The sequence below is a fragment of the Phaseolus vulgaris genome, chromosome 4, assembly GCF_051622355.1.
Source record: "Phaseolus vulgaris cultivar YP4 chromosome 4, ASM5162235v1, whole genome shotgun sequence".
NCBI classification, from domain to species: Eukaryota; Viridiplantae; Streptophyta; class Magnoliopsida; order Fabales; family Fabaceae; genus Phaseolus; species Phaseolus vulgaris.
In genome coordinates, this window is record NC_143501.1 from 48,061,908 (window position 1) to 48,083,666 (window position 21,759).

The 21,759-nt window shown below is 31.3% G+C and overlaps 4 protein-coding genes, 1 long non-coding RNA gene and 1 other non-coding gene across 6 annotated transcripts; 2 read left to right on the forward strand and 4 right to left on the reverse strand.

The window, feature by feature from the left end:
* The first annotated feature begins 1,580 nt into the window (after nucleotides 1–1,580).
* LOC137837979 (uncharacterized) lies at nucleotides 1,581–3,237 on the forward strand. Its single transcript, XM_068647169.2, has 2 exons — nucleotides 1,581–1,925; nucleotides 2,713–3,237. The coding sequence occupies exons 1-2, from the start codon at nucleotides 1,766–1,768 to the stop codon at nucleotides 2,991–2,993; spliced, it is 441 nt and encodes a 146-aa protein (XP_068503270.1). The 5' UTR covers nucleotides 1,581–1,765; the 3' UTR covers nucleotides 2,994–3,237.
* A 90-nt stretch (nucleotides 3,238–3,327) lies between these two features.
* LOC137837977 (pentatricopeptide repeat-containing protein At5g66520) lies at nucleotides 3,328–5,515 on the reverse strand. Its single transcript, XM_068647168.2, has one exon. The coding sequence runs from the start codon at nucleotides 5,401–5,403 to the stop codon at nucleotides 3,775–3,777; it is 1,629 nt and encodes a 542-aa protein (XP_068503269.1). The 5' UTR covers nucleotides 5,404–5,515; the 3' UTR covers nucleotides 3,328–3,774.
* Nucleotides 5,516–7,638: 2,123 nt separating this feature from the next.
* On the reverse strand, nucleotides 7,639–7,719 carry TRNAL-CAG (transfer RNA leucine (anticodon CAG)). Its single transcript has one exon. It is a non-coding gene; the product is annotated as a tRNA-Leu (tRNA).
* A 354-nt stretch (nucleotides 7,720–8,073) lies between these two features.
* On the reverse strand, nucleotides 8,074–8,587 carry LOC137837980 (uncharacterized). The gene is made up of 2 exons (XR_011085540.2): nucleotides 8,452–8,587; nucleotides 8,074–8,376 (listed from the first exon to the last, which is right to left on the reverse strand). It is a non-coding gene; the product is annotated as an uncharacterized LOC137837980 (long non-coding RNA).
* Nucleotides 8,588–11,613: 3,026 nt separating this feature from the next.
* On the reverse strand, nucleotides 11,614–13,904 carry LOC137837981 (Reticulon family protein). The gene is made up of 5 exons (XM_068647170.2): nucleotides 13,745–13,904; nucleotides 13,072–13,252; nucleotides 12,498–12,639; nucleotides 12,338–12,407; nucleotides 11,614–12,041 (listed from the first exon to the last, which is right to left on the reverse strand). The coding sequence occupies exons 1-5, from the start codon at nucleotides 13,902–13,904 to the stop codon at nucleotides 11,872–11,874; spliced, it is 723 nt and encodes a 240-aa protein (XP_068503271.1). The 3' UTR covers nucleotides 11,614–11,871.
* A 4,543-nt stretch (nucleotides 13,905–18,447) lies between these two features.
* LOC137836539 (chlorophyllase-1) lies at nucleotides 18,448–20,194 on the forward strand. The gene is made up of 2 exons (XM_068645205.2): nucleotides 18,448–18,734; nucleotides 19,369–20,194. Exons 1-2 carry the CDS (start codon nucleotides 18,477–18,479, stop codon nucleotides 20,056–20,058), a joined length of 948 nt encoding a protein of 315 aa, XP_068501306.2. The 5' UTR covers nucleotides 18,448–18,476; the 3' UTR covers nucleotides 20,059–20,194.
* The last annotated feature ends 1,565 nt before the right edge of the window (nucleotides 20,195–21,759 follow it).

Genomic DNA, 21,759 nt, shown 5'->3' on the forward strand with positions numbered 1-21,759 from the left:
ATTTGTGTTGTAACTTGCATTGTCACTCTTCATAGTTACACTCAATAAGTTAGTTTAGAATTGGACATAGTTTGCACTATGAACGAACCAATATAAAAACTTGAAAGTATATTCTTCTTTTCCTTATCCTTTTAAAATTTCATGCTATTTTATGAGTGCTAACTTATGAAGGAAAATTTTTGAAATCAAATTTTTTGAAGGTATTTCACAGATGGTCTATTAATTTAAAAACTATTGTTTGTATGTACATCACCTCACCTGATGAAATTAGTACATATATGCAAAAATAAATTAAAATACAATTCAACCTCTTCCTTTTGTGTTTTAACCTATTTTCTTAATTTACATTAATTATTCAAAAATATTTTTGTTAGATTATTTTTTGTCAACTTTTCCATCCATGTTAATTGCCAGATTTTCTGTTAATTGATATTGGGAAAAAAATTCTTAATCAAAGTTAGCCCCTAACTTTCCCACACAACATTAGAAAAAGAATTAATAATAGAAACATCCATTGAAAAATATTGATTGAGCCAAAAAAATCCCCACAAATATTATCAAATTAAATTTTGGCTGATATTGATAAATAGATAACTTTATCGAGATGGGTTAATAAAAAAATATCAACAATTATTTTAGATGGATCCCAATTCTATCATGTTTATACTCGACCACCTTATACAAATTAAGGAAATTCTCTTTGTATTTTTATAATTTTTTTATGCTTCTCCATAAATATGAAAATTACTACTTTATCTTTTTGGTTTATGAAAAATTGATTTTATAATTGTGTAATCTGAAAGTTATTTTTTTATGTGAAAATAAAGCTTTCAAATTATATAATTTATGTGCCATTTTTAGATGAAAAACAATTTTTGCATTAGTAATCGAAAGTGTTTTTTAATTGCATAATCCATAAGATATTTTTTAACTTTTGAATATATGATTTGAATTTTTTTATATATAAAAAATAATTTTTAAATTGCATAATCTAAATATTTACTTTCTTACTTAAAATACCAACAATAATCCCAATAAATAACCACAAAAACGATAATGAGAAGAGTATAGATAAAAAAAAGTGACAACAACCAAAAGTAAAAACAAAGAGTGAAAGAAACAATTTGATTTTTTAATAAAGATGGGTAAGCGAAATAAGCCTGACCCAATTTATCACTCTACCAAATAATATAATATACGATAAAAAATTAAAAAAATATTTCTAAATATTTTTCTTCAAAAACATATAAAATTATAACAAAAATTGATGAGACGACCATTCTCAATTTAGACGTTTCCTTCTTCTTCTTTTTTTCTAAATGAATTTAGACCTTTTCTGTAAAACATACCGACATTCAAATTTATTTTTTATTTTTTAAATATCTATATTTGTCTTACATTATATATTTATATATTTTATTTACATTTAATTTTTTGTCTTGTTCTTTAATCTCACATTACATATATAAAATTTAATTAAGAATAATATATACTTTATACTAACTTTATAGTATATATTTTAACAATCAAGAGAGTTTCTAAAAAATAAGAATAAACTATCAATTTGGGTACTAATACAATTATTAAAAGAAATAGATTATAAGTAATTTATTAAAAATAATAAATTGTTAAATGGTTCTTGAATTTTATTAATTTCATGGTAGAAGGAACTTTCTTGGATTTGGTACCATTGACGATCAACGTTGTGGTGGATTTTGCGTGAATTGGCAACGTAGGAGGAACCTCTTTGGAACACGACACAGCCATGAATGTGATCTTTCTTAGAAGCCTGTCCTTCCACGCGCGCCGTCTTCGGCTTTCGCCCACTGCTTCCATATTCTCTTTTACTGCACCCACCTCCTTCTCTTCTCGCTCCAATGCTCCTGACAAACCCCACTCCGTCATTGAAGATATAAGCAACGAAGGTAACACCCATCTTCGCACTTTCGCAATTCACTTCCTCAATTTCTGCTCTTTTTTTTTCTTCTTCTTAATTAATTGGGTGCCTTTCATGTGTTTGATATAATGCTTCTGTGAACACTTACCCCAATCAATCTTATTCTTTATTATTAGATGTTGGTTTATTTGTGTTGTGAATTTATAATGCGAATTAACAAAAAAAAAAATCTTCTATTGGAAATCGTACTATATATGATTATTAGCTTATCTTTGGTTGGAAGAAACAAAAAAAAAAAAAGCACGGATAACAATAATTTTTCTTCTGTTTGATTGGAGAGAAAGTAGAAGGAGAAAAAAAAAAAAGAGAAAATTCAAATTGTCAAATAAAATAAAAAAGTCTCCTTTCTTTCATTTTCTCTTTAGTTCAAATTTTTATTTTCTTCCATCTGCCTTCTATCGAACTAAAAGGGTTATGGGAAAGTAGTTTATATGAAAGTTAACAAATTTTATCATAATATGAAATTTTTTAGTTATTTAACAATGTAAGTGTTTATATATATTTTTTCTCATTATTATGTGAAATTCATGGGAGTTTTACTAAATGAACTTTGGGACGATATAAGTTTATTGATACAAGTGTGTTAACATAATTTGTTTGATAAGGATGGGGGTAACACTTGGTATTATGAAATAACGTTTAATGGAAATGCCAACTGATTGAAAGAGGTAGTTTGGATTTTAATCATTGGTTTCAAATTTTGATCTTTTGAGTCTTTGCTAAAAGGAAATTTATTTTGTGTGTTTGGGTTAAAGAGTTGAAGAGGCGTGTCGCAAAGCTTCAAGAGGGTGATGCTGAGGCGATTCCTTCTGTGTTTGAAGCTGTATTGCAGAGGTATTTAGTGGGGAAGCCTATAGAAGCTGACGAGGAGTTGATGAAGGAAATTCTAGGGAAACGTTCATTGTCGGAAGATGATGAGGAGGAGTTTGATTCTGATTGGGAGGACATAGATGACCCTGAAAATGAAGATGAAGATATTATTGATCTTGGGTTTGAAAGAAGGACTGCAATTGATGAAGCAAAGAAGAAGAGATGATATAAGTCTGCAACTGCGCAGCGACAATCAAGATTTCAAAACTACCTTGGATTGTTTGTGATCTGGAGATGCCTTTGGACTGCTGTTGTTAAACTATATGGTGCTCGTTTTAATTCTTTGGATGTAGTGGTTTTTACCTTCTGCTAATCTTTTGTCATGATTAGAAATTTTAGAATTTTGTATTGAATCTGAACTGAGAAATTAACTTACATCATACATTAATAAACTTACTAGGTACTGTAAATGTTGTTCTCAAATCATATTTAGGTAATATATTTAGGTAATGCACGTAATATAATGTAAATTAGTAAAGTAAAACTCCACATTTGATTGGAAAACAGCAATATTGTTTTCAGATTATGCTCAGTCATTTTCAGCCAACAAATGGCATTGCATATTATTCAATTCCATCACCAGATGTTTACAAGGGAAACTACATTGTTCATTAAACATGCGGTGAAGATTCTATTGACAAGATGCCAAACATTCTTTAGAAGAGTTTCAAATCTAAAACTGAAAGCAACTAGAGTTTTCCTTGTATGTCCCTTGCAACTGTCCCAAAACACTTTGTTGATATGAATAAGAACGATTTCATCACAGGCTACAGAGCGGCATATATAACCTAAATAACAACATATAAGTGCCTAGCACTTATGGAGTGATGGTTGACCAGAAATTATATCACATGCAACTGCAATTGATTGCTGCACTATTGTTTAACAAGGCAATGTGCAGATTTTATCACATAAGCATATATGCTTCTGCTCATAATTCAAGGAATTCATATCTTCATCTCATTACTTAATCTATTTAAGACCAATACTAGTTCTTTCATGGGAAGTTCAGATGATCCTCCAGCTGAGAATTCTTGAACTTCTCCATTGATTTCAATCATGCTACAACCCGGGATTTTCTTTTCTATGTCTCTTTCTTTCATAAAAATCCTAATTCTTTTGGCAGCACCAAATCTACCAGCTTTGGCATATATATCACACAAGTTAACATAGAAAGCATGATTATGCGGTTCCAAGTCTATCAAATGAAGAGCTACCTTTTCTCCTAATTCTACATTCCCATGCATCTGACAACCTCCAAGTAATGCACCCCACACGTAAACATCCGGCTTCATCGGCATGCTTCTTATGAGAATCTCCGACTCTTCAAACAGCCTTGCTCGACTAAGAATATCAACCATGCAAGCATAGTGATAAACTTGTGGTTCAATTGAGTAAACACGTTTCATCACCTCAAAGCACCAGCGACCTTGTTCTACCAAACCAGAATGAGCACAAGCTGACAATAATCCAACAAATGTGACATGGTTTGGCTTTACTCCAGCTCTTTCCATCTCTAAAAAGCAATCAAAAGCCTTCCAACCCAATCCATGCAGAGCAAACACAGAAATCATTACTGTCCATGCCGAAGTGTCCTTCTCAGGCATCTCTTTGAAGATTTCAAACGCTTTCTTCACATCCCCACACTTGCCAAACATATTGACAAGTGCTGTTCCAATTACCACATCACACTCTATGCCGTTTCTTTTCAGATAACCATGCACCCATTTCCCATGGTCTATGGCACCAAGTTGAGAACAAGCTGAAAGGACACTAGCTATTGTAATCTTATCAGGTTTAACCATATCATCACCCAAAAGCTGCATTTCATGGAAAAGCTCAAGTGATTCCTTTGCCCTCCCTCCCTGAGCCAACCCTGTAATAATGGAATTCCAAGTTATGATATTCCTCTCCTTCATCTTCCTAAACAAGTCCATTGCCATGTCAAGTCCTCCATTCCTCAAACACCCAATAACCATTGAGTTCCAAGTCACAACATCTGTAACCAACAATTCATCAAACATGTTGCTGGCATTGCTCAACAACCCACAAGCCATGTACAAGTTGATCAAAGAATTGCCAACAAAAACATCCTTCAAAAATCCAAACTTTATCACTTGGGCATGAATAACTTGGCCAGTAGTACCATCCTGCCACCTAGTGCAACCCTTTAAAAGGAATGGGAAGGTGAGGCAATTGGGCACCATCCCTTCGGAAAATATTCGTTTATACTGCATCAAAGCCTTGCAATAATGAGTGTCATCACCTCCCTCCATACTTGTATATGCTCTGATCATGATGTTGTAGACACGAAGATCAGGGTTCTTGATCATGTGAAAGACATTGGTGGCATACCTGAAAGAACTATAATTCGAAAAGGAGCAAAAAAATAGGAGACGGGTAATTAGATAATATTGGTCACCAGAGTGTAAAGTTGGGGACTTTAGAATCTGGGTATGAATTTTTTTGAGCTCTCTCAGGTTCTTGCATTGTTCAATCAACCTAGAGAGTGTGTTCTTGAGGGTTAGGCTTAGGGATTCCACAGTTTCGAACGCAAGAAGGGTAACCATCATCATCCGCCGAAAAAATAGTAAAACTAACTACATTAATTGTGGATAAACCAAAATTGAACCTGTTGAAGGAACATTTTCTTCTTGGTACCATTCGTTTTTAAGGTTAGACACTCAATCTAACAAGAATCCAATCACAAATATAATAAATTTATTATATAACGATTATTTAAAAATTATATCAATTAAATGGTTCATGTCAATTTTTTAACACAAATTCTACGTCATGCCCTTAAGTAAAGTAACTAATAGCCTTTCTGGAAACATATTGAAAATGCAAAAAAAACAGGTTTTAGACCATGGAAACTAGAATTATTGGTTTTTGAAAATCAAATACTTTATATAATACATACACTCGTGACTACTGCGTTTGATAATCTTTGGTGCAATATTCAAATTATATGATATACAAAAGAAAAGGTGGATGAAAAACTTAATGATTTAGAGGACGTGTGAAGAGACAAAGATGAACCTAAAGAACCTTATGATGAACAACTGAAAAGGTTTGATTCCTTGATGGTTAGGGAGAGATGATTAATAACTACTGGAGAGTAAAGTACTAAATGTTTCTTTTAGTTAGAATAACGTAAGTAATTCTAGTGGTTTAAAAGAAAGTCAAGGATGAATGTTCAAACAAATTCATGATTGATTATGCTGTTTATAAAGTTCCATATAATTACTATGTTTTGGACTTTCCTCTAGGCCTTTTCTGGACACTTAAAAGTGTATTTTTGTTCAAAATCTTCTTTAACACTTTGGTCTTTGCAACATTCGTCTGGTTTATTCAGTTTTTTGTTAAAAGCTGATAAAAAGGAGCTTAGATAAGTTATTAAATCAACATGCCGAAAGGTGTAGGATAAAAGATATTGGGGTAACCAGAATCCAATTTAATGGTGCCAAAAGAAAGAAACTTGAATTGGGATGCTGAAATTGTGGTTGTGTACAGTGAAGGTAGAGATGGTAGGGAAGATGCCTTGCTTTGATTTCAGGTCTCCTCTTTCTGCTTCCTTTCTTGTGTGATCTACATTGTTCCACTTTAAATAAAGTGATAAACGAATAAGTTATGTGTGCAAACGAGTGTTCCTGCTAATGCATTATAAAAGCTTTCTATCTAAAGAATTCTGGTCCCATATTATTATAGAAAGGAATGAAAAACATTGGATTACCTATTATTTTGAATCAATAACTTCCAATAAGCACTGTTCTGTTTGGTGTCTAAAAACCTAATGGTTAATGCTCAGACTATAACCTCCCCAATAACTATGATTATCTTAGCCATGAGAGAATCTCGAATTTGAAGAAGCATCCTTCGCAACCAATATTCTTTGATGACTAAAAAGCAGAAAACCAAAGAGACAAGGAACAGAGGAAGATATTATATATATATATATATATATATATATATATATATATATATATACTCATAGAAATAACTGCAGCATGTTCCAAAGGTTTTCCTAAGAAGATTTTCATGCAAATGTTCACAGTTCACAATCCTTCACAAGGATTGCAGGGTTTCATCTCAACTACAGCATTAAGCATAAATTTGATGGCATATGGGTCCCACATACAGTGATATGGGGTGCAAACTAGCCCTTGAAGACAAAAAAGAAAGAGTTACATTCTTCCATAGGAGGAGGCAGAAGCATGAACATGTTGATACAACAAGACATGCCAAACCATGCAATTGTTCAAGTTTGGCATCTTTTCAGCAACAAGGTCACAAAACCAAAGAGAAATTTATTGAATTTATTTGTAGCGGTTGCATGCTTTGTATCTGTTGCCCTTTAGCCTGTGTCTCATGTTTCATCAAGCAACCCTGCAGAATCTGTTTCCAAGCCTTGAGGTGTGCCTGGCAATGGGCATGTTATGGATCAAAGAATAGGGTGTGTGCAGATTATTCTTCATTTTCAGACATTGATTCTGATGTCACTTCTGGTAAGGTTAAGCCAAGTAGAGTTACTCAACACAGAAGATAGATTTCATCAATTTGAAGCCTAGGAAAAGGAAAAAAAGTGTCTTTTGGTCCTCTAATGTTTCAATGCATGCCTACTTGCATGATTTTTGTTTCAAGTCCAGGTGTAAGAATAAATCTTAGGTATGGTGATGCTCCATACATTGTATCAGAAAATAAAACTTTGCTTTCAAAGTATAAATCATTCTTGGTTAGTAGTATTTTGGACTTGCTTTCATTGATAAATAAAAGGAACTTTTGTTGAGTGATTTTAAAAAAATTCAAATTGTCAAGAATGGGATTCGAACCCATGCCCTTTCGGACCAGTACCTGAAACTGGCGCCTTAGACCAACTCGGCCATCTTGACATTTGTTAAAAGCTTTCAACTTATTCTTAAAGTATTGTTAAGAAAGAAAAAATATATTTATGAAGAGTGTATTCCCAAATCATTCCTTTTGGAACTAGTATCTAAATTACATTTTTTTTAATTACTAGTATGTTAGTCTTTATTAGTGAAGGTTTTAAATTCATGATCTATCTCATCCTTTCATCACTTTTACAATCAACTTTAACTTAATATTTCAGCACTAGAAACTAGTGCCTTAGACTAACTCGATAACCTCGACATTTATTTTTAATTAATAAGTTTTAAGTAATAAATAGTAAAAATTGGGCATGTAAGAAGATAAGCAATATTACATAGAGAAGAGAATTTGATAAGTTAAGGCAAAACTATTATGAAATGCATTGTTACTTAGTAGAAATGCAGAACTTCTCAGCTTATAGTTGTAAGAAGTGAAATAGTTAGCACCAATAATCATAGGCCTCAGCAACAAGCTGCAATGTGAAATATAAGAAACTAACACTACAATAGCCACTAAAATTCCCTCTTCCAGATCTATGCATGAAGTTGATAGTAGCAAGCAAGATCTCTAGGCACCACATCCAGCACCACATGCTGCACCACATGCAGCTCCATAAGGCTCTTGATCTGCTGTAGAACTTTTCTCCTTGGATACACCATCTGCACAAGAAAACATGATGGCTGGAATAATGCAAAAGGTAACCAAAACCACCAACAAGATTGCATAGACATTACCATAGAAACCAATATTTGCATCCACAATTTTCACCTCTCTCAATTCTCTCACCATTTGTCCTCTCCCACTTTGCTTAGTGTTCACCTGAGGACAGGTCTTGCTGTTTCAGAAGTGAACATACACAGCACATGTATATGCTTGTTATATATATAAGCAATAGAAACCAATGTGCTAAATAAAAAATAAAAATACCTTTGTATGCTGTTGAAGACCTTTTCATTTTTTCATTACCCTTGAAAAGTGTAAGTTATTACTAACTTTACACTGTGGTGGACCACTCAGTTCTTGTCATGAAATTTAGTTGTGGTTGCTAACATGACCTGTAGTTATCTTTGGTTCCTTTAGACAAATCCTACTATTGATTCCAGTGATCACTTTCAACTGTTAAATTGGCATTCATGTTTCAATTGCAAAATCCAATGTTTGTAAAATCAGAGAAATGATTGAGGTATTCATTCCAGATTTAATAGTTGAACAGTTATGAACTTAGTTTTAAATAATAATACTAATATAATTAAATAGTACATAAATTGAGATAGTTAGTTTTTTTATCCTTTCGACCATGATGGATTTGACTTTTAAAAACTGACTATTTTTATCCTAAGCAAAACTTTTGTCATGACTTGGGGAGGTTGTAACTAGTTAAGTATTAAGCAGCAGTGAAAAATATAGAATTATTTTGCTCAGTGGCTGCTTCTATAGTTCTATTACCACCTTTTTTAGACTAAAATTTATATAAAAGAACATTATTAGAGGCTCCACTTATTGTTCAGTGGAGGAGGAAGACCAATAATGGCATGGTTGTTGATTCTTTAGGAAATTGCAAAATGCAAACTTTTCAAAGCAGATTTAATCCTAGAATTCTACGGCATTACGGCACATCAATGTGTGGTTTGCGGTTGCTTAATTAATATTATGCTCCATGTGTTATGTTTCCAATTCTTCATCAGCAAGCACCATTGTAATTATAATCATTTGTTCATTTACAATTGAGGCTGGTGCCCCCACTACTGGATTAGAGGTAAAAAGCCATTGTTCTTTGGCCTTTTCTGATAGGAAATCTTCCATGATCTGTTCTAGGCTATATCTATCACTACTGTATCCTTTGTTATTTTCTGATATTGATGTTTTTCATATCACTGTATCAGAAATTAATCAATAAGTTACAAGTAGTATATATGAAGTCAAATAATCTGTGCTACTGATGTTTAATGTTCTAATTATAAAGGAGATGATTTTTTTTCCTCCGCCTAGTCTTTTTATGTTGTGTAATCTTATGGTGGAGTTGATCTTTGAATTTTAAGTCGTTCATATAGCTAGTAGTGATAGAGTAGGTAATTGAGATCTTCTTGAGGTATATGTTTCTTTTGATATGTAAGAGGGTTGAGTGACTCCTAAAGTGGACCACATTTGTTATATCTTTTCTTGTTGATAAAAAAGGGGTCTAATCTTATCTGACTTTATTTTTGTCCTATATATTTACTACTACACGAATGAAATGTGAGAGGAAAAGTTTGTAGGTTTATGATGATTTTGGATGAACATTTTTATTGTTTGATTTGTGTACAATTGATTATTTGTTGATAGGTAGGGATACCCAAATACCTTTTTGTTTATTTATATTTTTTTTCTGATGAAAAAAAACAATCAGTGTTAATATGTGTAAGAGAGATATATATACATTTGATACCTCCAGATTTTCCCAGTTAAAATAAACTAAAGGTTCAATATTGCTTAATCACTACTACAATTCTTGAACATTTTACTTTATTAGACTTTAAAACCCTTATGTTAATTTTACAAAACAACAGTTACTTTAATTCTTTTTTATGAAAACTACAGTAACAAATAAAGTGAAAAAGGATTGAAATGAATGAAGTTTTACATATATAGTTCAGGACTGATGCATGGAGATTTCTCAAAAACTGATTAAGAGGTTTACTCTCTCTAATGCAAAGAATAGAAAACGACTAAAGCTCTAGCCACTGGCATTACTCTAGTTGGATAAGTATGAAGATGAGAGGCAAATTGAGGTTTTGAAGTAATAAATCCAAAAGCAGAAACTTCAAGTCTGTGGAACTCTAGCCACTGCCATTACTCTTATTGCATAAATAGAAATAAGAAGACTAAGTTTTTGAGGCTTTTGGAACGTGTTCAATTTTTATTTGGAGGCAGATTAGCTAGTCATAATGATAGTGGAATTCTTGTAATCTAGGAGCTATCTGTTTGCCACATTAGAAGTGGGTCATAGACTACTGCACCACCACATCAGACGCATTATGCTTCATGTGACAAGCACAATTGTAATGTCACATACTTGTTTTTTATGGAAGTCAACCTACATGGTGGGAAACTCCATTTAACTACCATGTAAATTCATTGAGTCTTTAATTTCTCCTATTTTTTTCTTATAGCTGTCAGTTTATATCTGTTTACAAAAAGCACTATATAGTTTAACAGAGCTGATAATTACTTACTTCAAAATGGTGGATTGGGTAGAAATAAGATAGAGATGGAAAAGAACAAGAGAGAAGGTGAAAAAGGTAGAAGTGATAGATATATAACAAGTGACTAGATATATGTAGAAAAAGAAGAAAAAACTAACAAGAAAATGACAGAAGAAAAAGTGTGGAAGTTTCTACAATACAAAGACAACATGAGTTTGTATTAAGAATACAAAAGACAACATGAGTTTGTATTAAGAAGTGGACTTCATTTCATAATATAATATATAAGTGGAGGTAAATCTCGCGTCATAAATCGGTTTTATGAAGTTAATTTATACTTAAAGTCCATTTCTAATATATATACATTTTCAGTAAGAGTTGAGATAATGATTTCTAAGGGAGAAGATTGAAGTTAAAAGAAGAGAGTTGAAGATAAAAAAAACAATGAAAAGAACAAACAAAGTGACAGATGTGATCATTGATGAAAAAAAGGAGACAGAAAAAGAAAATGGAACAGAAAAGAGATGAAAAAGTAGAAGTGTTTGTTATATTTTTTACTTTCACCAAAAGAGTAGTCAGACAAAGTGTTCTGGAGTCTGACCTCAGCTTCTCTTTAAATCCGAATGCTAACATAAGTGAACTTTGAGGAACCTAAAAGGCTTAGAATATTGAAAGAAAACGTTTTTCACATACTCCACACCACACGCACGATACATTGTTTAGTGAAGAAAACCAGCAATTGGATTTTATTGAAAAGTATATAGATAAACCACTCACACACAAATCCATGTAAACACCTTTGAATAACATGTATGAAAAATAAAATCATCACATTGTATAGCATTTTTTTTCTTGCGAAGAAACTTAAATAAGCTTCTCATGTACGTTTTTCTGGTGATAACCATCAGCTTGTATCTCTCATAACTACTTATGTGCTGCACAATATATTTTGCAAGTTTGGATGATAATAGTTTATTGGCTTTTCTTTGCCTTCACTGGTCCTCTTGGAATTTTGCTGAGGTACTCCTTCCTAAAACTCCTGTAGTTTTTTCTGAGAACTATTATCATATCGCTCACCCAATTGTTGATTTCTTCCTCATACCGTTCATACACAATTGGCAGCGTGTGCACGCAGAGAAAACCTTGTCATCAATGAACAATGAACAAGAAACCAGACATCTTAGTACAAACTTCAGTATAAAATCCCATATAAAAATAAGGTTAAATTACACATATTTGCTCCATATATATTGTTTTAATTCTTACTCGTGTAATTATATTTTAATTTTTCAGAGGGTATTCTTTATTACTTGCTACTGACTGCATAAAATTGCTAAAACAATATAATTTAGTACAGTCAGTTGGGACACCCTGAAGTGTTGTTCCCTTTAATCTAATTTTTCTTTGCTGATAAAAAAAAAGAAAAAGAAATGCTTACCAATATATAGCAGATTGACAAAGCTGATGTAGCTTCCAATCACAGACAGAATATAGAGGGACACAATGTTCTGAAAATGTTTTGAGAAGTGAGATGTCAGGTTTTGTTAATCAAGAAATTCACTTTTAGTTTAGTGAAAGAAAATGAATATTGGCTATACCAGAAGAAATATTGGCAGGTCTATTCCACATGAAATATAGAGGAGCATTGGTAATAACTGGTTAAATCTTCTGTGGAGAATGAAAGCAAGATCTTGGAAGAAAGATTCTTTTAGAATAATGTCTGGAATCCGGGGAGGTGTCCTGAAGATATATTTATCAAAGGAATGTCATAGAACATATATAGACCTAATAAGATGTTATTGGTACAGTTTCTAAGTAACTTCTGACATAAAAATCATTCACATTACCTTATAGCTAGCTAATATACTGAATTGCATTGAATCTTTAATTAGGAGTCATGCATGAAAATTTTTAGTGGATTGATCTTCCAGTTATTGCATTCAATAAGAGGATATGAATTTATCTTGATTAATTGGTCAGCCTAAGAAAATCGTCCTTCTATATTTGGCATGCACATTACATGAATTAAATGCTGTAGTATGAATTTGGATCAAAGCTCACAAATAAGCTGTGATATGCTAACATGTGGTATTAAAAATTGAGAGGAAAATTTCATCTTCTATATATGTAATTCATGGACAAAATTACGTTTGATGTTAAGCAAAAAGGTACCATTTTAATATATCTGCAGCCGTGGACCATATGAACAGCACAAGCATCGTGGTGATGGAAATGTGACAAAGGAAAGTCACCAAATTGTACTCAGCAATCTCAAATAGAAACCATATCACTGTCATTCCTCCCAAAACTGCAGCTGATAAATTTCTGTCCCTCCATAATAGCATATCTGCCACTGCAAGTTCCCGAATTATCAGAATAAATTCATGGATTATCATATGTAAAAAATTCATTGAAGTCACATTACTATTACTATATTACTATACCAATACCAAGCGCAGATGTTAAGTAAAAAGTAAACTTTAAGTCTAAATCAACCGTATAAAAGTGGTTTATAACATAAGGTTTGTACCAAGTTATACACTAAAAATGTTTTAATATCTAGTCGATATGAGATCTTCAATGGATAGTCAATGAATTTATTGTGATATATGTCATGTTTGTTCATTCTTGATTATATACTCCTTTTTTCTTAATCAAAAAGTAAAGTAGCACCTTATCAGATTGGTGTTTTAGAGCAAAGTAGCACCTTAAATCTCAAATCCAAAGTTAAAAATGAAATTTATGCACACTTACATACTAATTGTTAATACAGTTTTACAAAGTTTGTAAAGCTGCTCCAGTTCATTCAATAAGAATACTATGAAAATGAATTCAATGAGGTTACCTTTTCCTCCTCCAAGAAGTTGATGTATCGGTTGTTCATGTCCAAAGAGCTTTACTCGTGCTCCGATAATTTCATTATCAGAATCAGATGAAATATCGTTGGCCATAGTTCCTTCTTGACTGATATATTGTGTAATAACTCCACCATTTATATTCAACATCCTACCATATTTATTTTCATGCACAAGGAGAGAAGATTCTATGCTCATCACTAAAGTAAGGAATGACTTGGGGCTAACTTGAGCATATTTGCATTCCTGCTAACACTTTAAAGTATCTATGCCTCCAATCTAGATGGCTCTTCTTTCATCAACAAGTTCTGGATTTTTATGCAACCCCATTACATAAAGATTGTAAAGCTATTAATGTTATTAATGTCAGATATTTTTTTAGACATTAGTTTTGCTCTGTTAAAGTGTTAAAAAAGTATCATCCTTTATGTTATTAAACAAAGATGCAAGTATTCAACTATGGTTAGGATTGTGAAAAGACTAGTAAAAAAGTTATTCCGTATTAAAATAAATTTTGTGAAAATACGAAGAATTAAACTCAATATAAAATTGTCCAAGAGGTAAAAGTAAAGTTAATAGAAGATGGAGACAAAAGTATAATTCTAAAAAAAACATTACACGTGACCCGCGTGTTAGACTGTTTAAATTTTAAAAAATATTACTGAAAGAATTAAAATTAATGACGAAGTTTTGTGGGGAAAAATTTAATCATAGTTATGATAACCTTTGTTTACAAAATTATGAACTGACTTTTACTTATGAAATATGTGATAAGTTCAATGATCAATCATTTCCGTCACTAAAGTTTCTTTGACACCACGTAATTTATAAAATTTTACTTAGCAATAATTTGTGACTCAAATGCTAGATGGACTCAGAAAAAAAAAAACAGTGGACCAAGGCTACTCTAAATGAAACATGGGTTGGGACGCTAGTTGAAATTCAAAAGATAGTTTCTTCTTGCACTTCCATCTATTCTTCTCCTATTTTCATAAATTTTTTATATTTTAAAAATATCTCTCAATAATATTTTGGATTACGTAATTCAGAAATTTTTTTCTAAATTTGTAATTAGTTTTCAGATTATATAACCTGAAAGCTTTTTTTCAGCTGTATGATTAGTTTCTGGATTACATAATCCAGAAGTCTAAATTAACTTCTGGATTATGTAATCCAAAAGTCTTTTTTCAAATGCGTGTCCGGGTTATATAATCCAGAAACTACTCTTAAATCCAGACTTTCGGATTATATAATCCAGAATACCATTTTTTAAAAATATATATCCAGATTACATAATCCATAACCTATTTTTGAATTCGAGATTAACTTCAGATTTTGTAATCTGGAATATGTGGGTGACACAAGGATAACAAGATATTTTTATATTTTATATGGGGATAGCAGAAGAAAATATGGAGGTGCAGCAAGAAACAATCAATTCAAAAATGAAACAAATCATGTTTCATCTACTTGGCCAACACAGATAATATTATTATTTTAATATTTAGAAAGATAAGTATGGGTTGGGCTTACACATTATAATATCTTTTTATTAAATTATGACAAATTCTTTCTGCAACTCCATATCTTTTCAATTTTAATTATATCCTTCTAAGTATGGTGGAAATTGTAATGTCTTTTTTCTCATTTTAAGTGGTGATGACTACTTGTGGTGGCTAGTGATGAAAGTTGATGGTTGATGTAAGTTGTGTGATGTTTTTATTAGTGGTGGTTGTGTTTTCGTTCATTTTTTATTTCATTTTTTGGAACTCACAATTCAGAAAAAAATAAAAATAAAAATAAAAAACTAGTAAGATGTACAAATAGAGTACAAAACTAATAAAAAAATATTTGCACAGAAGAACGTCGAATACAACAAATTCTCGCAAACCCTCTCACACACGCTTAAATTATGGAAATGCTCTCTCAAACGCTGCCGGTTGGAGAAGAATGGAAGTATTTGGAAGAAAGATATGAGGGTGTAGGGGTGCAATTGAGATCATTTTAAAATGTGAGGTTATGTTTCATTTAGCCTTATTTTAAAACGTTAAAATCGATCATGCACCTCCATATTAATTGAGAAAATTCGGTTTTAACCTTTTCAAAAATTTCAAATAACCCTAAATGAAGCATAACCTTACATTTTTAAAAAACCTTACCCCTACCCTCCTATATCTTCTTTCTTGCAACACTTTCATTTTTCTTCAATCACAACGTATTAAGATAGTAGTTCCATCATTTGAGCGTGTATGAGAGGGTTGATGACAAGTTTTTTTTTTTTTTGAGTTTTATACTTCACTGATTTTTTTAGTGCTTCCAAAAAAATAAAAATAAAAACTAATCGAATCACCACAAAACTTTCTTCAAACACCACACTATTCACTACAAGCAACCACCAGAAATTGAAAAATAAGACATTAGACCTCCACCATACAAAAACATATTGTTGAAATTAAGTGTAAAAGGTTAATACGGTGTAATATTTTTCACTTTTCTTCCTAATGTCTTCTACGGTTTGTTGGGACCATCCTAATTTGCATTCACAATTTGTTTTTGTTTTGAAGCTAAGAGGTCTCTGTCAAAATGCAGACACGAATTACATGTGACAGATTGCGTTCTAGCTCGTTTTTCATTTCTATAGGACCATCGAATACATACAAAATGTTTATTTTGAAGCCAATATTTTTCCTTATCAAAATATTTGTATATAATGAACTTCCAATGAAGTTTTGTAGATCATTTACTTAATATAAATAGGAAAGTTGATCAATAATTGTTTCACTTCACCTTAACTAAAGATTTTAAACTCAAATCCTTACTATATAATTACATTAAACGTTTTAAAAATTATTCTTAGTAGTCATAACAATACTAGGTAAATGGTTCTTTAAGGTGGGGGGTAGGTTGCACGTGTCCTTGTTAGAGATGTCCCTTCAATTATTTTGTAATTAACGCCAAATAAAAGCATGGTCCACTTGTGAATTTTCCCATCATCTACAAGCATCATTGGTCCCCATACACAGATTATACAGTATGAATTCCATTGTGAATTAGATTCTGACCTCAATACAACACCAGAGAAGTAATGCAATTTAAAAAAGAAAAAAAAAAGACTCTAAAACATCATTATAGAAACTACTGAGTAATATCAATTATATCTAGCATTCTTACTACGCATAATGTACAAAAGTTTAGTACATAAAACTAATCTCAAACATTAGAAGAGCCTATATACATGGAAATTATTAGTGTTTTTTTTTCCTGGATAATGGGTTGAAACAATCTTTCTACGGGTTGAACAAGTTATCTTTTTGGTTGTGATTTTCTTTCCTCTTTTATATTCCTCTCTTAGTGTTCGGATCTTGGCTCTCAGTCGGGAATGTATATGTAAAATGTTGGAAATCCAACATCGACTAGAGATAAGGACATTTCATAATATATAAATGGGTGCAAACCTCACCCCTTTGAGCCGGTTTTATGGGGTTGAATTAGGCTTAAAGCTCACTTTTTAACATGATATCAGAGTCATTTCGAGCCTATCCTAGCAAGTATTTGTTGGGTTTATCAGACCACCCGCTATCGGACCGTTATCAAAACACTCATAACATATATAACATGATTAATAATGTATTATTTAATTTTCCGTACATTTTGATCATGTAATTTGATTTTAACGCATTCTTTTTATAACGGTCGGTGAATACCGGATACCCAAGTATCCTAGGACTGTTCAATACCGAGTATCGGAGTATCCTAAAACTGTTTAGTTTCTAAAATAAATATTTCCTTATAAATGAAGGAATAGTATTCTACATACTCCATTATACATATAAATATTATAATTAGGAAGTTTTGATATTGTTAGTATATTCTGAAAACTATGTCTTTCTCATCTCCAATGCACATGTTCTGCAAATGTGAAGGTTTGGAAAACAATGAGAACATCACATTCTAACCATGAATGTCTCCATTTTTATTCTTGGCATAGCCTTCACGATAGCATATAGTTGAACAACATAACTGATGCAGTGTGGTCCCTTAAGGCACCTTTTTCTCTGCTGCTGTCACCTCTTTTACACTATTATCTGTATTCAAATATGCAATACAGAGGTTTCCAATAGACTTGTAAAAATCTACACTCTGGACTTCATCAACTCAGCACCAAACAACACTATTCTTAGATTTAATTGAATTATATTTGTTTCATAATGGATTTAATGTTTTTAAGATAATTTTTTTATGATCTATTGAGTTATTTAAGGTTTATGGTTTTAAATTCTATATCATGTCAAATCTCAATAAACAAAAGTTTTATAAATTCCAGATTTTAAGTTTTATGACCTTGATATGCCCTTAATGCTAAAAATCACATCTCATATTACCTTGTATAAAATAGGTGAGGAAAAGTAAAATTTTATTGAATAATGAATTTCAGATATTGATATGTACTCATTTAATATGTGAAAAAATCCTTTTTTTTCACTTATTATTTTTCTTACACTATTATATCTCTATAGTCTTACAAGTATTTTATTTGTTCAATATATTAATTTTCATATTACATTTTTTTTTTAATTTTAAAAACTTGCACAAATTAAGAAAAGGAGATATTGAAACCTGTGAAAGAGCATTAAAAATATCTCTATATAAGGTAGATGAGAAGTAAATTTAAAAGTATTCTTAGAAGGAAAAGTTAAGTGTTTGGTGTGAGAAGAGTGATTGATGGAGAAGAGAGGTGAAGTAGAAGTGGCCACCACAGATGTTTTCCAAAAGGGAAGTATCCAATGGAAGCAATTCAACCTTGACACAACTTCTTCTTCCTCTTCACCTCCAAAACCATTGCTAATATTTACACCAACTGTGCCTGGTGCTTACCCTGTAATGGTTTTCTACCATGGTTTTTGCATTCACAATAGCTACTACTCTGAGCTCCTAGGCCACATAGCTTCACATGGATTCATACTTGTTGCTCCTCAGCTGGTATACACTTTCTAATTTCTTTCTCCTTTCTTTATTTTAACATTAGAGTCTTACATATTTTATGATTACAAAATCTCATTAAATATGAAAATTTTTAGTATGTGATTATACATGTTACGTACCTTAGCTTTATACAACAAATGAATGAGAAGGTTTCAAAAGTTTTTTTTAATCTCTAACTATTATAAAACAGAACATAGATGAATAAAAGAGAAAAAAAATGAAAGCATATAAGAATAAATATTTCTTCTATTTTATTTTTCCTTACATAGATCAAAGCAAAGAGTATGAATATATATCAGTAGTACACTCATTAATTATAGGTTTAGTCAAAGAGACATAATGTAAAATAAAAAAAATAAAAAAAAAAAGTCAAATTAAAGACTAGACATAAATAAAAAAAAAATAACTAAGAATTATAAAAGACATAATTAATATTAGTTTTCAACCACAAAATTTTTCCCTATCCTATAGTAGTTTTGCAAAGGGTTTCTTTTCTTATATGTGGAGGCAATAAAATAAAGTTTGAATATATATAAGTATTATACTCATCTAATTAAAAGAAACAGACAAAATTAAGATTAGTTTTCTAATAGTATTCATACTAACAAAGTTTTTACCTATTCTATGCTAGTTTTGCAAAGGATTTCCTATATTTGGAAGCGATGAAATAAAGTTTGCAGGAAAAGTTGTGGATTGGGTAGCTGAGGGGCTTCAACCTTTGCTTCCTGAGAAAGTTGAAGCCAAATTGGAGAAAGTGGTTCTATCAGGTCACAGTAAGGGTGGAAAAACTGCATTTTGTGTGGCACAAGGTTATGCTAAAACCATCCTAGGGTTTTCTGCACTTATAGGCATAGACCCTGTGGGAGGAACATCAAAGTGTAAGGTTAGCAAAACAGTTCCTGAGATTCTCACTGGTGTGCCACGTTCACTGAATTTGAACATTCCTGTGGCTGTAATAGGCACTGGACTAGGACCAGAATCTGCTAATGTTTTATTTCCACCATGTGCTCCTGATGGGGAGAACCACAAGGAGTTTTTCAACGAGAGCAAACCTCCCTGTGCACATTTTGTTGCAACGGAGTATGGTCATATGGACATGTTGGACGATGAAACACCTGGGCCATTAAGGACCATTATGTCCAAGTGTATGTGTAAGAATGGTAAGGGTCATAGGGACTTGATGAGAAAAACTGTGGGAGGGTTGGTTGTGGCCTTCTTGAGGGCACAGTTGGATGAAAAATTCAAGGATTTTGATGCCATTTTAGAGGATCCTAATCTTGCTCCTGCTAGACTCGATGATGTGGTTTACATACCAGCATGAAAACAGCATGAAAATGTGCTTTCTTTTTCCATGTTTGGTTATATGAAATATGTTTGAATGATAATATTTTGAAAATTATGCACTTTGTTATGGTGTTCGAATGGTGATATGTTCACAATTATGCACTTTTATTTTGAAAGATGTTCGAATGATGATATGTTGATAACTATATACTTATTTATTTCTTCTTTGTTTATATGGAAAATGTTTGAATGAAGATATTTTGATAATCATCCACTATATTACTATTAAAAAAAACAATTTTTTACTAAAATGAAATATTTTAAAATTGTATTGATGAAATTACAAAAGTGATGTATTTTAATTGACACGTGTGAAAGTAATATTTTTTATGGTGTTTATGGAATCTTTCAAAGTAGTCTTTTTATTATGATTGCACTTTTCACTACAAGAAAATCATGAAATAGAAACCAATTTTTAGAGACCAAAATAATTAGTTACAATAGTAACTAAATTAGAGACCATTTTGGAAACTAAAACAAAAATTGGTTTCTAAATTAGTTTCTATTATTTTCTATTAATGTTAAATAGTTTCTAAATTGGTATCTAATTAGCAACCAAGGTTTTAGAAACTAAATTTAAAAACTAAATAATTGGTAGATAAAACCTTTGTTGCTAATTAGATACCAATTTAGAAACCATTTAACTATAATAGAAAATAATAGAAACTAATTTAGAAACCAATTTTTGTTTTAGTTTCTAAAATGGTCTCTAATTTAGTTACTATTGCAACTAATTATTTTGGTTTCTAAAAATTGGTTTCTATTTGATGATTTTCTTGTAGTGTTTGTTTTCAGTTTTTAGTGGGTGTGAGTTTGTTTTCTCCTAGTTTGGACAAAGAACTATTTTCAAATTGAGGAGATAAATGTTGATAACTTGTTCTAGCCATCGTTATCATGGTGACAGCAATAAGGTAATTAATATGACTATTGAAACAATGATTCATTGGTTAAACTACATTTAACTTCACAATAAAAAAAAATGAGTATGTTGTTCTGATTTCCCAATTTTAGGAAAAAAAATCTGCAATATTCTTATGGTTCCTTTCAGCATGCACAGATGAAAGGATGCGTTTTAAAAAATAGAAAATCATAAATCACGATTTTTTTATGTAACTTAAAAAAACAAAATAGTGTTTTAAAATATAATTTCATCATAAAAAATAGTGTGCTTTTAAAGTAAGACTTATTCATTCATTCGGATGAATTTAAAATTTATCTATTCCTGTAAATAAAAATAACTATCCATTTATGTGAAAAAAACCTTTAAATGTCTCTTCTCTTTCACCTATCAACATCTTTAAATAAAAATTTTGCTAAATAAGTCACAATTCTTCGAAAACCATTGAGAAATTTGGAACCAATACTGTAAATAGTTCAATTAATGAAACTTTCAATACATTTTTTACTTAATATAAATAGGACGGTTGCTACTATACCATAGAATTTAGGCAATTCCTTCCTGCACCATATCATTGCACCCAATCACAAGAGAAATATCGAAAATACCCTTAAAAAAATGGAGTACATATAAAATTACATTCCGAATCCCCTTTTTTAAAACACAATAATCTCTTCTGGATAATTTTTTCCGGAATATATTATTTTCAGTTCCAGATTTTTTTATCCGGAATGGAATTTTGATTTTTTTTTTCCGGATTTTTATATCCAAAACACAAAA